The 18,219-nt window shown below is 39.6% G+C and overlaps 1 protein-coding gene across 7 annotated transcripts in view; it reads left to right on the top strand.

The window, feature by feature from the left end:
• ARHGAP18 (Rho GTPase activating protein 18) overlaps positions 1 to 18,219 on the top strand; it is a 194,931-nt gene that overhangs the window by 125,060 nt on the left and 51,652 nt on the right. For all 7 annotated transcript variants that reach the window (XM_045499538.1, XM_045499537.1, XM_045499541.1 and 4 more), the window contains exons 2-4: positions 10,424 to 10,617; positions 13,693 to 13,928; positions 17,504 to 17,567. In XM_045499538.1, the coding sequence (XP_045355494.1) occupies positions 10,424 to 10,617; positions 13,693 to 13,928; positions 17,504 to 17,567 (494 nt within the window). The remainder of the gene's footprint in view (positions 1 to 10,423; positions 10,618 to 13,692; positions 13,929 to 17,503; positions 17,568 to 18,219) is intronic.

The raw sequence follows: 18,219 nt of genomic DNA, 5'->3' as shown, positions 1-18,219 counted from the left end.
ATGTTTTTATTAACATAGGAAAGCTGATGCTAATATGTATATAAAAGTTTTATGAAGGGCAAGAGGTTTGCCCATAGGCAATAAGTAAAACCAGTATTATATTCAGTACTATTCCAATGTTAAATTAAAAAATATTAATGTTGAGGCACCTGGGTGGCTGAGTTGGTTAAGTGTCTGAGTTCAGCTCGGGTCATGATCTCACGGTTCGTGAGTTCAAGCCCTGCGTTGGGTTCTGTGCTGAGAGCTCAGAGCCTGGAGCCTCCTTTGGATTCAGTGTCTTCCTCTCTCTCCATCCCTCCCCCACTCACACTCAGTCTCTCAAAAATAAAAATAAACATTAAAAATTTTTTCAAAAAAATATTAATATTCAGGGGCGCATGAATGACTCAGTTGAGCTACCGACTCTTGATCTCAGCTCAGGTCATGATCCCAGGGTTGTGGGCTTGAGCCCTGTGTCAGGCTCTGCACTCACTCTGGAGCCTAAGATTCTCTCTACCCCAACCCCCCACTTCCCTCTTCCCTCCTGGCTCATGCTCGCTCTCTCTCTCTCTTTCTCTCTCAAAAAAAATTAATGTTCATAGTTTGGTATTATATCAACAAATGTTTTGTTAGTAGCTATATGATGGCAGGCATTATGAATCAATACTCTGTGAACTGAAGGAGGATTTTGGAAAAGTTGTAATTTATTACCTTATAGTCAGAATGAAATCTCTCCTGGATCACAGATTCTGAAGTATATTGTTAAATTTTATATGGAGGGTTGTACGTTGGTGTAAATTTATGTGTTTGTGTTAACGTATGTTTAAGGCACTCTGGTAAACTGTAACGATGAAATTCTGGTCTAATAGAAGGCTTGATAGGGAGCTTCTGAATGACAAGTCCAAGATCATCAGGGAAGATGGGAAGACTTTTGGTTTTCATTAGTGAATCTTCTTCACTTCACCTCTGGAAATGCGTAGATACCTTGAGAGGAGCACAGCTTTGAAACAGGCAAAACCATTGATTTGTTAAGAGCAATAAAAGTATAATGGAGAAAAGGTTGGTGAACACCTGGGAGGCTGATAACTACTGTTGAAACCACGTGACTGCTGTGAAGTAAGAACCAGGTGTTAGCAGTGGTGAGGAAGCTGGACTTCATCTCTGGAAAGAGCAGCCTTACTAATGGGCCGGTGAATGGGTTTCAGCCAAACCCATGAAGACTGTGAGAGACAGAGCAGGTGAAAGGGAGGGATCCCAGGATGGGCTGTGGAGGTGACCTCAAATTATGTTTGCATCTACAGAAATGTTTAGGGAGTGGTGGGGGCAGGGAGGGGGAGACATGAGCGGAGGTGAGCAGATCCAAGTGGTAGAGAGGAAGTGAAGTTCTTTGTGAGAAAGCATTGGTGAACCCCACACGGCCTGAAGCACATTTGGGCTAACGCAGAGGCCCGAGGCCTATGCTGCAGGGCTGTCTGGGCCACAAGTTTAGTGAGGAACTGGAAAATTCCACCCGTACCTGGTGTTGGTGGCATTTATAATCTATCTCATGATGAATGTTTGAGCAGCTTGGTTGAACAGACATCTCTGAGAAGGTGCCCAACATATAGTAGGCACTGAACAAATATTTTAAAATTCATTTGAGAGATTGAGTTGACAGGACGGAAGCAGGGAATGTGAGCTTAACAAAACCTAAGCCAGTGTTTGTTTATGACTTGATATTAGGTGTAATCTAACATGAAATCAGCTCTTTGTTTTGTAACCTCTATTTCCTCACAAGGAAGCCTACTCTCAGACTACACTCAAGAGTGAGAGGCATACAATAATTACTTAGTAATTGCCTTTTTAAGGTTTCCTGATGACTAATTTCTTTACTGTCTACTTTTCATGTTCCTGTCTTACTCCTTTGTAAGTTTTGTGCAGTTAAATAAAAATCACCTTAGGAATTAAAAGGAAGTTGTTGTGGAGGCAACAATAATTGAACAATTTTAAATTAATAATTGAAGAATTTACAAGCATCTGCTATGGCAAGCAGTTTGCTGAACTCAAGGATACCCAGATGAAAAAAACAAAACACAGGATATTGCCTTAAGGGACACAAAAGGTAGCATCATAGTGCAGGATGTGGTAAGGGCTGTGGGGAACCTGAAGAAGCAGGGGAATGCTTTTATTCCACCCCCCACGAGAGAGGTATCAAGATATGAAATTGAGTAACAACAACTAGAAAACAGATCCAACTGGAGAGCCTATGGCCAGAGTGCAAAGAAGCTGCTGGTGTCTAATCTCCAGGTGGCTCTACAGCTAACCGGAACAAGGAAAGGAAAGAGTCCCTAAGTAGAAATGTGTCCAACGGAAACACGTGTCAGGTGGATGTGAGCCAAGGGGATGGATAATTGAATGAAATGAATATGCAAAGCTCAGTTTGATATGCTTTGGGCCATTGTTCCGAGATCTTGACATTTTATGTCAAAGCCCCACAGCAAATCCCTCTACCCTTGTGTTTGGAAGACGATTTTGGCTTTGAGGCCCTGCGGCTCCCTTTTGGTTACTTGTGCCTCTAAGTGAGGGGGAAGCAGGGCCTCCCGAGAGAAGTTTGGGGAGCTCAGGAACCAAGAGAATCTCACTTCTACTCAGAACGAGGGTCTAAAAGTGGAAAGGCTGTAACCCTAGCCCATAATTTTCCCTGTGTGTACCTGCCTGTGTCTGTAGATAGAAACAAAGGACCTTTTTTTTTCCAGTATACCTTGGTTGCCTCCTGACTTTCCCACATGTTTTTGTCCGGTGCCTTCCCTACTTTCTGTCAGACCTGCTGGTGTTAGCTGCCTCTATCCCTGCTCTTTCAGTGTTATTCGCATGTAAGTTGCTTTGCCATAGTTTTCTGTAAAAGTGATAAAGCCGGGTTTTCAAAACCAACTCCTGACAGTGTCACTGAGGGAGCTGCTCCTCTCAGTATCGCTTAGGCAGTGTTGTGTAAGTGGAAGATCATCCGTTCAGTTGCTCATTGATTTGCTGTATGTCAAAATGGGACGGAAGTTCAGTGAAGACTAATGTGCTGTGCAAATACTGGCTTTTATTTATTTATTTATTTTTTTCAACATTTATTTATTTTTGGGACAGAGAGACACAGAGCATGAACGGGGGAGGGGCAGAGAGAGAGGGAAACACAGAATCGGAAACAGGCTCCAGGCTCTGAGCCATCAGCCCAGAGCCGACGTGGGGCTCGAACTCACGGACCGCGAGATCGTGACCTGGCTGAAGTCGGACACTTAACCGACTGCGCCACCCAGATGCCCCTGGCTTTTATTTTTAAAGAGATAAAATGCTGAAAGAAATAATGCCCAATTTTATCCGCCCCCCCCCCCCCAATGAAAGGGACAGTGTATACGAAGAGGAAAAGTAAATTTACTTGAAATGTGAAATATAACTTCATATATTTTTAAAACTGTAGCGCTTCATATATTTTTAAAACTGTTAGGGGCGCACGGGTGACTCAGTTGGATGAGTGTCTGACTTTGGTTCAGGTCACGATCTCATGGTTCGTGGGCTCAAGCCCCGCATCGGGCTCTGTGCTGACAGCTCAGGGCCTGGAGCCTGCTTTGGATTCTTTGTCTCCCTCTCTCTTTGTCCCTCCCCGACTCATGCTCTGTCTCTCAAAAATAAATAAACGTTAAAAAAAAAAAAAAAAAAAAAAAAAACAACCAAAAACTGTAGCAGTTGGGTCAAACAGAAGAGATAAGGGATCCCTTTTCCTGGGTTCTCAAAGCTGCCTGGATGTGGGGAGAGGCCGGTGTGGTGTTGCTTTCTCATCTACTTCTTGCTGCCTTCGGCATTGTCCCTGTTCGTTCTTCCTGGATGTCAGCACCGCTTCTAATAATTACTGCTTTCAGCTAAACAATAGGCTTCCGAGGGGAAAAAAATGACTTGGGTCCTTCGTAGTCTGTGCTCTTCATACTCATTCAAATTCAGTGTATTCTGATGGACGGGCCATTACAGAGCATTAATAGTGGCACCATCTCATGATGGCAGTGATTACTTCTTTAATGTCACTGCCCAAGTGAAAGAAAAATCCACACAGCAGAAAACACGTTTTCTGTTTTTGGTTTTTGTTTTTGTTTTTTTTTTTAACACAGAGATAATATATGGGGAGAAGCAGAGTGAGTTAAAACCATTTTTGAAAATTTCCAACTTCTTCAAAGAAAGTGTTTCAAAAACAGGTACATGTGAAGTCATGTCTCAGAGTGACACAAAGAATATTTTAGAAAATGCCTCATGCATTTTAAAGAGAGATGGTTTGATTGTTAAAAGGTATTTTTCTCTAGATAAGTATACTGGTCATTTAAAAACGTTAATTATAGGCTGTGTCAACATGATCACTTTGGGTTTTGCTACGTGTGGTACAAACTGAGAAAGAGTGTCTGATGCAAAGGAAAAAAAAGTAAATTCTAACCTTTCTAGTCTATTTGGTGTAATAAGACGACTGCAGAAGAAAAGAGGGCACTAATCTTGGTTCTACCATCACTTTGCTGGGTGACTTGAGGGAGAATTTAACCCTGGGGCCTCATTACCTCATTTAGAAAATGATGGGATAGATTTAAATACCTAGGATCCAATACTGTTCTGAAGTTCATGCTTCAATAACTATGGCTTTATCTAAAATATACTTGGTCATTATGTTTGATGGTAAGTTATGCTGTAAGAACCTTTTCTTGGGGGGGGGTGCATTAAAAACAGAACAAGAAGCGAAACAAAAATAAACCATATTCCTCTGTTTTGTATCTCCCAAACTAGTCACTTCTTTTTAAAAAATTTATTTATTTTGATAGAGAGTGGGGGGGAGGGGTAGGGAGAGAGAAAGAGGGGAGAGAGAGAATCCTGAGCAGGCTCCACACTGCCAGAGCGGAGCCCAATGCGGGGCTTGAACTCATGAACCGTGAGATCATGACCTGAGCAGAAATCAGGAGTCTGACTCTTAACCGACTGAGCTCCCCCAGGCTCTCCCCAACCTAGTCACTTCTTTCTGCGCATTGAAATGAACGTTGGGATAAGGAACATGAAAGAAAGTATAACTCTTTTGGAGAGGATATTGTAAGAAAACAAACAAATCTGAATCCTAGCATCAGAAGACTTCAAGAAAGCAGACTTTGGGCCACAGAAGTGCCTCTTGGAAGGGGCAGAACAGCAAACAGACTGATGAGTGCAACAACAGGAGTATTGATGTGGGTTGGGGGGGGGGGGGAAGTGGACAGAAAGTAGAGATCGGACCAGGTAGTTAAATATGAGTTCAAAGAAACATCCTAGTTGCAAATAAATTTGCCCTGAGATGGTTGAGGGAGAGGAGAGGTAAGGATGACCAAGGAGTGATAAGGAAAATACACATTTTCAAATACACTGGCCCAAAGGAAAGCTTAGAATTCCTGCCCCTTTGTCCATGATAAATAAAAGCAAATGATGAAAGACATTGGCAAGGTAGAGGATTTTAAATGACGTTCTATTCTTTGTCATTGAAATATAAATTAAATATGGGTATATCACTGGAATGAGTCCCAGTTTTGATGAAAGGCTGTGAAACTAAACTAAAATAAACAAAGAAGTAGGTCAAGAGTCACTAGGAAAGCATGGCTGTTTCTTTCAGAAAGGCTTTCTGGAGCGTTGCCCGCAGAATTGAAAAGTGCATTTTGAGACCCATTAGGTGGTGTTTTTGAGAAATACTGGAACAGCGGTTTTCAGAGTGTGGTCCTGGAACACCCGGTGGGGGCAGGGTGGGGTCCCAAGACCCTTTTAGGGGTCTCGGAGATCGTAATTGTTTTCGTAATAACACAAAGATGCTATTGGCCTTTTTCAATCTCATTCTCTCATGAGAACACAGTGAAGTTTCCCAGAGACTACATGATGTGCAATATCACAAAAGATTGAATGCAGAAGCAGATGTGAAAATCCAGATGTCTTCTTTTAAGCCAGACATTAAAGACAGTTTCAGAAAATGTAAAACAATGCTACTCATCTACTTTTTTTTTTTTTTTTTTTTTTGGTATGGACAATAGGGCTTCCCCTCCCCCAGAGTTATTTATGTTGTCAATTATTCTCATTAAATGAATTCGTATTTTTTCCCAATTTTAGTAGCTAATAGGTATATCAATAGATATAACCTATATAGGCAAAAGCTCTTTGGGGGTCCTTGAAAGTTTTTAAGTGTATAAAGGAGTACTGAGACCAGAATGCTCAAGAACGGCCCTCCGAGAGGATAAGTAATTTTTCTAAACATTAGAAGAGGGCAAAGGTGACCTTATTAAACTATGGGAGGGGCAGTTATTTATAGTCAGCAGTTTTACAGTGACCAGTGATACTAAGTTCCACACCCTCTTCATGGTTACCCAGGAGGGATTTCAGGAGGAGAATTCTCCCTTGATAACTCACAACAAAACATTCAAGGTTATTGGTATTCCTCCCATTTTGTAGGTAGGAAATGTTAGGGCTAGATAAGTCATGTGATTTTCCAGAATCCTAGAGGTAGTTATTACCCCCAGTTCTATATATTTGCATGTCATTTCTCTGACTGCATTGGTACTAGAATGAGTCATCAGTCAACTTGCTTTTATTCGTCTAGCAGACCACAGCCTAAACGCATGGCACCATCCACCTCCCTGTGAAGAACAAGTTGTGTCAGACCAATTTAACGTTCTTTATGACAAAGTAAATAAGAGGCCTGAATGATGTAATTACATTTGAAATTCACTGACCAGGGGAAAAAACATCACAGAAACATAGGATAAAATATACCTGGGAAAAATAGAATGAAACAAAGCCCCGCTTTTTTTTTTTTCTTTCTTAGAAACACAGCATAAGAACATGCTAGCAAGAGGGAAAGAAAGGACATTCCATAAAGGCCCGTAAGGGTCTGTTAAGTTACTATTTGCTGATCATGTTAGCGCCCATGAAAAAAAGACATGGCGACGATGCTGTGACACGTGCGACACGTGCGAGAGCATGAGTTTGCAACCAGCTGGAAGCCACTTCTATTGATATGCCCCGATTTGAAAGACCCCCCCCCGAAAACAAACCACCAGAGTCCAGAGTCAAAGCCAAGCGGCAAGGGTCGTTTATTGCAGGTTCGAACCCGGTCCTCCGCGCACTCGTTGCCGGTGACGCTAAGAGGCCCCGAGCAAGGATCTTACAGCTTCTTTTATAGACAGGCACAAACAAGTTAGGGATTTTTTTGAGGTTACAGAGCTGTTATTGGTTGACATTTAAATTTGAACACTCAGCAGAACTCGATTGGTTCCTGCCTTTATTTCAAACCATTCAGCAGAACTTGATTGGTTCCCGCCTTTATGTCAGACTACAACAGGGCGTGCCCTGGCTGGATTCGGGAACGGCGGGGGGAGGGGAAAGATCTTTTCTTTGCAGTTGTGAGTACACCTGGTAATTTTTCTCTTAGCCTCTCATTATCAGAGGACACTGTCTAGATCTGTTGGTGGCTTTAGCTGGAAAAAGTGAGGAATGTGAGCATTTTTGAAGAGTGGCCCTGGGATGATTGACACATAGGATTCTGGAGGGTAAGTGAGGAAGAACAGTTGTTGCCAGTAAGTCAGGTGGAAGTGATGGGTAGTTGCCTGTGGTACAAACCGTGTGTTCCTTTGATTTTAGCACCATGTGTTACCTTGGGTCTTTTGGAAATATAAAATATTTCTGCTCTGCACTTCATTATGTCTAGCAGATGTTACTTTATGTTCTTGAACCCAGTTTGCACAATGAAGATGGTATCAGATAACATAGTCCTGAAAACCAAAGAGAGGAAACTAGTTACCTGGCCTCTTACCAGGACAGTTTTAAGAAGGGCCATACTTTCAGCCATTGTCTGTATGGAGTTCAAATGTAGAGTGTACTAAGAAAAGAAGTGCCATGACGCATTTATTGACATAAACTGTAACTTAAAAATGTTCCCCTACATTTTTAGAGAAAATGTAACCTACCTGGCATGCTAAGAAGGGTAGTCTACCACTGAATGGTTTCCTCCTTCTCCTCCCCATCCTCTAATGTTTAAAAAAGAAAATGTTTTCTTCTAACATTTACCAATGATTCGAAAAAGGAAAAAAAAACAAAAAAACAAAAAAACTCTCCATTTCATAGGACTCCACATTGCCGAGTTGTGGTAAAAAACATATTCAGCTTTGAATCTTATTAAAGTGAAAATACTGAGTCTATTCATTAGCACTAGGTGATTAGATTTTTGCTTTATGCATGTTTTGAAAGCAGGGCTTGATACAGAAGGTATATTTACGTAACAATGCTGTTGCTCAATGCCCTTGCGTTTTTCTGCCCATGCTATCTTAATGGAAATTTACTGGAAAATTCTTGCCAGAATAAATACATTCTTTCAGAAGTGAAAAGCTTAATGTACTTTTAGTTCAACTGCACCTCTTTTCTGTGAGCAGATAAACCAAATTATTTGGCATTAGTCATTACACTTCACACATTCCACAGTATGTATTGTAGTCTCCCGTGGAACTAAGTGGTGCAGGAGATAGGAATAAGGTAGCGGATCTCATATTATAATGAGAGAGAAAACAAAAACAAGGATAGGGCATCTACATATTTGACATGAAACAAACCAAACATGAATTTGGCAGACATCCTGTAAATGATTTTTAACTATCCTGGTAAATCAGGATTATAGAACAGGACTTGGGGATAGGTTGAGCTGCTGATCACGGAAGTAAAAATTTATTTTGTTTGTTTTTAAGAGAGAGCTAGCTTTCACGTTCACATTTTAATTAAAGAATCAGGAGTGGAGACTCTAAAATGAGAACACTGAAGGTATGGCCACTGGGGCAAGGAAAGGGGACGAGGATGGGATGCAGGGATGTAAACAGGACGATTAGGGCAGGGAGGGAGGAAGTGCCCCTTGAATTAAGGAGTGGGGGAGGCAAACAATGGACAATGGAGACTGGAGGAAAGAGGTTCACACAACTATGTCCAGACTTCCTCCTGTTGGCCCTAGTCCTAATGCCCACCCATCACCGCTCCAGACTTGATACTGGGGAGATACTCGAGTGATTGTTCATTCATTACTGGCATTATTAAAATGCATAATCAAGTCAGAACCATCTTCAAAGGCATAAAACTGGCCTGTTAGCATATTACAGTTAAGTAGTCAGTTCTATTGTATTTGTTTGTAGCAACAGGAAATTAAGTGTTTTGACTTTTTAAGAAACCAGTTGGAATTAAACTGCTAGGTAGAACTGATCAGAGTTTAGTGACCGTCTCCCTTATGTACTATTAAATCCTACTGTTGTAAATAATTACGGGAAAGGCCACTTTAAATGTGAAAATATTCACCTACTATTAAATAATTTTGTTTTATCGTTCCTTTTAATTTCATAGGTGAAGTAAGAAAACCAATGTAGCAAAGTATTACTTCCTAACATTCTCTTGGGAGCTAAAGGAGCAATTTGAAATTAGAATAACAAAACGCTAGTTCACCAATTATTGTTCCCACGTAAATTATATCTTCAAAAAATTTTTGAATATAAAGAGGAAGCACCATACCTTTAAAAACTTCCTTTTTAAAGTAATTAGAGTTTCCCCCCCCTGTAGCTCGATATAAAAAATTATAAAACAAAAGTTAGTATTTCTATTATATATGGGATATATATACTTACTTATTATCAGGTCTTTTAATTCACTTTTAGTATCAGGTGGGATGTGACTTATAATGAAAAAAATGTAGTTAACTTGGAAGTTATAAAAATACGTTTAGTCAATTTATCCTTTTCTTGGTAGATAATATTAGAGATAAATGTTGAAGAGATAACTCCTAGCTATTCAGCATTGCCAATAAATGATTTTTCCCCCAACAAATAAAGTTTCAGTGTATTTTAAACCACAGATTGGCCAAAGGTACATTTATAAGTGAAATTTGAAAGTGGCTTTCTATAGTAGAATGTAACCAGCAAACTTAATATGTCATTCATCTGTTGGCTTTGGTTTCAAAAATAAAAAAGGAAATTCATATGGTATGTCATGTATTACAGATACTTGCTCTATAATGGCTGAGTTTTGTTTGCAGATATAAATAACAAATATGAAATACTGTATAGAATTGAATCTCAATAGCCTGTAGTCAAGATTCAACCTGTTGTTTTCTGAGAAAAAAGTTTTAGGTTAGAAAGGAGTCTTAAAATAATTTACATGAAATGGAAATGGAAAAATGGTTTATTCTATCGTTGTTTGTTCTTTGCATACTTTTTCATAGAGAATGAAACTGTTTGCTCTACAGGCATATTAAGATTATTGGAATCTCAAGGTAAATAGCTTCAAAATATATATCTCTTTGGTTTTACTAAGGGGAACTTAGTTTCAAAATTCTTCAGTCAGTGCTCTGATGTTTTAGAAATTATACTACTTCCTCATCTGTTAAAATGAACCATGTTTTCTTTTGAATTTATAGTCGCAAATATGGCCAGTACACTATGAACCAGGAAGTCACCAAAGTTTCGGAAAAACCTCCATATGACCGATCAAGTTCTCAGGATTCTTTGGATGAACTATCTATGGAGGACTATTGGACCGAACTAGAAAATATCAAGAAATCTAGTGAGAACAGACAAGATCAAGAGGTGGTGGTCGTCAAAGAGCCTGATGGTAATGACTAACTGAATAAAACTCTTGTTTGTATATGTATTTATGAGAGATGGATACAGGAGAATGTAGAGGAGAATAACAACAGCAACAAAAATTAAAGGTAGGACAGCCAAAATAAGATAATGCCAGTTGGCCTTTCAACTTGAAAAATTACTTGTTTGTAGCAGATTTATGGATGCAGCTGCCAAATTTAAATGGCCAGAGCACATTCACTTAGTCTGAGATATGGCTGGAATCTTGTTGACTAGGCTTTCGGCATCAGACATTCCTGGGGTTAGACTTGATCTTTGAAAGGATCTAAACTTCCTTTCTCTGATATTTTAGCTACACGGTCCTTTTTTCTCTAGTGAGATTAGATGCTTGTGGAAAGCTCACTATTTGCAGTGATCCTGTTTTTCCATTGGTCAGTCAGCTTGAGTTATTTTGATGTTCTTTATTTTATTGATTCACAGTTTTCCATATTCTACCTAGTTTTGCCTTTTGGAAGAGCAGAACGAGCCTATTCTGTTTTTACAGGATAGCCTTTCAAATAATTGAGGATGATTATCTTGTACCTCACCAAGTCCTTCTAGAAGGAAAAAAAAAAAAAAAAAGATTTACATACACCAGTCCTTCAGGTGGTTTTCAGACCTTTCTCTGTGTCGGTCATCTTATCTTTCAAAGTATAGTACACCCGATTGGATATAATGCTGCAGGCTTAGCCAACTAACCTGAGGGTATGGGTTTGGACAATGTATGATGGCATTGGTGTTTTTAGCTTCCATATTGACTTCTTTCTTTTGTTGGTTTGTAATTTCTCTCCACTTTCTTTCCAGCCATGTTTCCCATAATCTCCACTCCTATATTTGATATTCTAGAAGAAACATATACTTTTTTTTCCTCTTAAAATTCATGCTGTTACTTTCAATCTCATGGAATCAAGCAGTCACCAAGGTTTTGATGACCAGGTCTGGCATCTTTTATAATAGCTCTCTTTCTATGCCTTGTGCCATCCATAAGTTTCTAAGTTTGTTTTTGGGGTGTTAGTTGATGCGGGTGGGTGCCAAAAAAGTAAGAGTTAGTGCCTTCTGACCCACTCACAATGATCTCCTTTTCAATAGGATTTCTTAAGTCAGTGACTTAGCACTGAGTTGTTTAAGCAGCTGAATCTACCTACAGAGGTTTTTCTTTCCCCTTTGCTATAACATTGCTTGGAAAACCTACCAAAAATACTTCAAAAAGAAAAATTGGAGATTTTTCTTTTGTTTTTTTAATGTTAGTTTATTTTTGAAGGAAAGAGGCACAGAGCATGTGCAGGGGAAGAGAGGGAGACACAGAATCTGAAGCAGTCTCCAGGCTCTGAGCTGTCAGAACAGAGCCCAAGGCAGGGCTCAAACTCACAGACCGAGAGATCATGAACTGAGCTAAAGTTGGACGCTTAACTGACTGAGCCACCCAGGCGCCCCTGGAGATTTTTCTTAATTTAACATTTCTCAGATTTGTAAAATGATAACTCATTTTTGTTTTTGTGTTTTTGTTTGAGCTCTCTTTCATTTTACTCTCATCCTTTCTCACTTCACCAGTAAGGTTGAGCTTATTTGTGATAATCAGTGGGTCCCCCAACCTTTCTGTCTCCGTGTTTCAAGATGGAAGCAGCATACCAGTGGTCTGCTGAATAAGGAGAAAATATTCCACAGAAAATAGTAGTCAAGCCTGATATGTAGCTGTGTGTCATTATCTATTTCGTAAATTTCCAAGATGAAAATGAATTTGCAGGTAGTTGTTCATAAGGTCATCATGAAGAAGAATTGAGAATGTTTCTACATGCCCGTGCCTTTTCTTTAACTTTAAATTGTTTTGACTTTTACCTCTAACTTTTAATGGACCAAGTGACACTGTATTTGAATCTTGTTTACTTATCATGTCGAGACCAGCTTTTTTCCCCTGCCAAATTGTTTTTATACATGTATACTGAGTTCTGCATTAATGGCATTAATAATAATGGCTGGCTTTTTATGTCAGTGAACAGTTTTTATTGCCTGGCAATACGGAATACCTGGCACTACATTCTGTTTCTTGAAACCAAGGATGTTGACACTTGATTTCTGCCCTCAAGGAGTTCATAGGATGTAGAAGGGTAGATGGGCTATCATAGAGCTTTGCAAAGCTCTTCCCATGTAGCTAGCATTCTCTCATTTGGTTATGAGGCAGCCAGGACTGCTGTGCTTTAGGTGACAGATGAGAAAACAGAGTTGACTTGAAGCTATGTGACTTGTCCAAAGGGACGTGGCTACCAAGGTGGAGAAATGGAGTGTAGATGAAGGTCTTTCATCTCTCAAGTCATTGGTCTTTCATTTTCCTCTATAAACTTAGCCCTGGGAGGGAATCTATTCTACTTCTCTTTCTGTTTTCTTTTTTTGTAATTTTTATATATCTTAATACTGTTTACTTTCTGCTTTCAGCGTTTTGGATTATTAGGTAATTAGTTTCCTATCATCTTTTTTTCCCCTTAAAATAGTGTTTCTTTTTTAATTTGTGGAAAAAAAAATCTGATGTGCTTACTAGGGGGATTAAAACCTTAAGTTTAAAATTGCTTAGTTCCTGATGTCTGGATGCTCTCCTTCTTTGCTATACTCCATGTCAGCTACAGCGAACAGAAAAAAACCAGCCTTTCCATCAATTAGTGTTGGACTCTGGGGCAGTGCTGAATTTAAGCCAAGAAACGGGCTTTAATGGATATCCCCAGCATTGCCTTCCTTCTGTAACTTGATGGAAGTAAGTTATCTTTTCATTGCTTGCTCATCTCTGGAAAGAGAACAGTATTATCCTCCTCTGGTTAATCTGCAGAGAAGTGATAGAGGTTAATCACATGTGAAGTCATTTAAAATTTTTAATTGAGTATATATGAAATGGATCTAAAATGTGATATCTTTGTGGCTGAAGTTGATGGCAGTTGTCCAAGTTTCAGATAATGATTCTTAGTGCTGTGGTTTGATTTCGGTGGAAGAATGTCAGTAAGCGTGTTTGAGGAGCTTAAAAAATGTAAAAGTTATCATATTTTGTGACCTTAAATGCCATTTTTCTCTACCGTCTTAGAGGGAGAACTGGAAGAAGAGTGGCTTAAGGAGGCTGGTTTATCCAATCTCTTTGGAGAGTCGGCTGGAGATCCCCAAGAAAGCATGGTGTTTTTGTCAACACTGACCCGGACCCAGGCAGCAGCTGTTCAAAAACGGGTAGAGACGGTCTCCCAGACCTTGAGGAAAAAAAACAAACAGTACCAGATTCCTGACGTCAGAGACATATTTGCTCAACAGACAGAGTCCAAAGAAAAAGTAGGTTTTCTTTTTTGATGTTAAAACAAAGGAATAATTGCTTTGAATTGACTGACCCAATCCAGTTTCATTCAAATCACTAAAAACTTAGGGAGTGCGTATATGCTAGGCATGAAGGCTCTGTGCTGGCAGTGATCAAGAGAGACCTGGTCCTTGTCCTTCTAGGAGTCATACTGCTGGGGCAGAAAATTGTAAACAAGTTAACATTCAGTGCGAAAATCCTTGTGTTAGGTGTCCTTGCAGCATCAGGAATAGCCCTGACCCCTCAGACAATGTGACTGCCAATTGTTACTTACAGAAAAGCAGGAGGTAAGGGATTCTTCCTTATCTATTAACTCTTGCAGGAATATGTGCTTTTCCCCAGCCTTATTTGGGGATGAATTGAAGTGGAGGGTGAGGGAGCTAACTGCAGTGTGATTAGAAAGCAGGACCCCTGAAACATGAAATAACTTCCTCTTTGTATCTAGTGCTTAACACAACGCCCAGCACACAGAAGATTTGAGTAAATGTCTGTCAAGCTGATGAATTTATTATGGAAGCTGTTGGAATCTGGGTGAGAATGTGGGACTGATGAATGAAGAGCTATCAGGGGAGGCATGGGGACCATGAGAGACCATGAGAGACCTCTGTGGCCTCGAGCAGCAGCCCATTGGGGGGCTGTTTTTCACTCATCCAGGAGGACCTAAGGAGCTTGCACAAGTGACAAATTAATATCATCTATTCCTTAATCAGGAAAATCTTGCTTTCAAAAAGAAAAAAAGTCACCTGAGCTAAATGATGTTCTTAGGGTTAAAGTTGATTTACACTCTGGATTATTTTTAGGTGTCACCGAATAGTCCTGGTCTTAGAAGACCCAGGGGGGTTGTCGGAATGAAGACACACGAAAGGAATCTCGAACACTGACGATAATAGTAATAATTGCTGCCACCACTGCTGAACACTTACTGTGCTAACTACTTTCCTTCTTTCATTTAATCCTTACAGCTGTCCTGTGAGTGAGGTACTACCATTTCCATTCCGTGGCTGAGGCTCATAGGCTTTAAGTAACTTGCTCAATGTCCCGTAGATAGTAAACCCAAATTGGTGTGGCTTCGAAGTATGTGCTTTTAACCGCTACGTATCCTGCTGTATTTGGGTTTCCGTATATGATTCTGTTATCAAGTAACCCGAACATGAGATTCTATTTATACTACAAATAAAGGGTAAAAAAAAAAAAAAAAAATCCTACGATTCTAAACAAAAACAGGTACCTTGTAGTTATGGTATCTTTCTGTCACGTAGAGAGGTTTTTTTGTTTGTTTTGTTTTGTTTTTTTGTTTAGCTTTTTGTAGACATTTTATTCTCCCAAGACATCCTTAACAGTTCAGATTGTTACTCGATTTGCCTGGACAATTGTGGATCAAATCCAGTCTGTTTGGTAGGAATTTGGGGGGCACTGGATTGTTCCAGGCAGGTCCCTTGCTGCTGTGAGGCAGTTAAACACTTGCTTACCACCCACTGGTTATTTGGGACAGCCACTGGAGTTGAAGGACTGGACTAGGTTTCCAGCTGTAGGAAAATGAGTGGTAAGGAAATATGGTATTATGATATTTCCTTCCCAATTAAAGAACCCTCCCTAGGGGAGTTAAGAGGAAATAAAAAGGGGGAGGGGGAAAGAATGGGTTCTAAGCAAAATATATGTACTGTGGGATTCCTGCCAGTCTCCAAGAGGATGTTGCTACTTGGTGCTGGAAGCAGCATTTTCCCAGCAAATTCCTGGTAATATCGAAGCCACATGGTTTGAGTCCATAGTAATTGGTGGGTTGTATCATCTGATGGCATCATTAAGAGAGAAATAGCACAAGTAAATTAAAATAATGTTAACTTGCTTACACGGCATGCCTTTAATTGGAACACTGCCACCCATTAGAAATATGTCCCCCCTTCCTCAAGGAAACATGGCCCAGCCATCTTCACTTGCAATTCTTCTGTTCTCATAGAAGTACAAATTCAGCCCTTCCATTTTAAATGCTTCCTCATGAAGCCCTTGCTGACACTAGGAAATAGAATACAGAAATGAATACCATCTGCACTGTTATCTTCACTTGCTAAGGAAAACAATTCTGACCACATGCTCCAAAATATGTGTTCATATGTAAGATTAGAATTATTCGCTGTGTTCATTGTGCTGTGGAGGGCTAACCTTCTGTAGGCTTGTCGGCGAAGAAAGGAGGATGGTATTTGCTCTATCCTGAGGGGGACTGGAGTAGCCTCGTGACCCTTCTAGCCCTTGTGCGCTAGTCACTCACTATACACTGTCCTGAGTACCTCTGACCTCTAAGAGGTGTACCAGTGGCTGCTGCGTATCTGCCCTAGCGCTTTTCTAGACTCTTCTTAGATAGCAGGTGAAGGGGAGAAGATCTTCGTGGCTATCAGCCTGAGGCGAAATGTGTTTGAGAGGACTACAAAGGCTACCTTATCTGAACAGAGATGCAAATCCAACAGAATGGTTATTTTAAAAATGATTCGTTCAGATACACCTTTGTGTATGATTGATCTAGACTCCCCTCCTGATTCCTGAATTCCTTCTGAAGCTTTAATTGGAAGGAAGAAGTAGTACTCCCTGGCCACACTTCCTGGTGAAGGGAGCCAGCCATGTCCGACGGTGTCTATAAACCCTCGGAGGACTACAGCCTTCTGGCGTCACTGCCCTAATAATCCCTACGAAAAACCATTCCTTTGACTATCTGAGCTCGTATTATATTTAGTTTCGGTAATTTAGTTTTAATTTACCTCACATTTATTACTAGCTTTCTTTTTTTTTTAATTTGAAGAATTTCTATTGTTACCTACATGTCAACTTGTAATTTTGTTTTCTAACAGCGTTATCAGAATATAATTCATACACCATCTAATTCATCCTTTTAAAGTCTACAATTCAGTGATTTTTGGGATATTCACAGATTTACAACCATCACCGCAGTCATTTATAACACATTTTCATTATCCCCCAAAGAAAGCCCATTTAACAATCATTCCTATATTCCCCTCCTTACCCCTAAGTAACCACTAATCTACTTGTGTCTCTATGATTTGCCTTTTCTGGACATTTCTTAGGTAAGGAATCATAGCTTGTAACTGGTTCCTTTTACTTTTTCAGGGTTCATTCACGTTGTAGCCTGTATCAGTACTCAAGTTCCTTTTATTGCTGAATTATATTTCATTGTGTGGATGGATCACACATTCTTTATCTACTCCTCTGTCACTGGATATTATCAGCTTTTTTTTTTTTTTTTTCGTTATGAGTTTGCCTTTTCCCTTCAACTGAGTAGTGGTGTGCTTGATGACAAGGACACTCTTCGTGTTTTTCATATTCCCTATGGGGTTTAGTATTGTGTCTTACAAGTTGGTAAGTGGGTAATCAAATATTTGTTGGATGATTGCTTGTTGATTGTAACCGCAGGACTTTTTTTCTGTGGTTGTTGTAGTTCTGAGTATGTTTCCTATACTCTAAAGGTTAGTAATGGAATTATTTACAATACCATTTCTCTGGTTGTGAGTTGGAGATGACTAAATGGCCCACTTTCTATCTTTAGGCTCCAGATGGCACTGAATCACAGTCAGTCAGAACAAATGAAAACAAATATCAAGGAAAAGATGGTATGTTGGACCTGTTCTCTTGTATTTTCCTATTGATTAGCATAACAAACAGATATAACCTTTTAAAATATTCACCTTCAAATTCTAGTAAACAAATTTTATTAAAATGCTAATATATAAAGTGCCCAAGTACATAATTACATAAGGCTGAGAATATAGCACCCATTGATTTTTTTTTTTTTTTAAATGTTAGTGTATCTCTGTTCTATATCTCTGTGCATAATCCGTTTTCCTGAATGCTTACCATGTGCCAGGTACCTTGTGAAGATGTTTACCTAATTTATTATTCTCAAGAACTTTGTGTAGTGGGTACTGTTCTTGACCCGTTTTACAGATGACATAACTGATGTTTGCAAATGTGAAGTCACTTTCCCAAGGCCATACGGCTAGTCAGTGGAGCCAATGAACTTGGGGTCCTGTTCTGAAATCATAAATTCTCAATTCATAAATGGATTCCTTTTCAGAAAGTTCATAAAGACTTAAAAGTTAGGATTTTGGGGGGCAATTCATTATAATTCTCTCCTATTCCTACTTTTTCTCTTCTATACCTGTTATTTCAGAAATAGATTAGAATTCCATGGCATGGATGAAAATAAATGGTAAGCTTCACTGGCACTTAATCAGGGAAGAATTTATAGCTTTTTTCACTTAT

This window comes from Leopardus geoffroyi, chromosome B2 (genome assembly GCF_018350155.1).
Source record: "Leopardus geoffroyi isolate Oge1 chromosome B2, O.geoffroyi_Oge1_pat1.0, whole genome shotgun sequence".
NCBI lineage: Eukaryota > Metazoa > Chordata > Mammalia > Carnivora > Felidae > Leopardus > Leopardus geoffroyi.
This window is presented reverse-complemented; position numbering and strand designations above follow the sequence as displayed.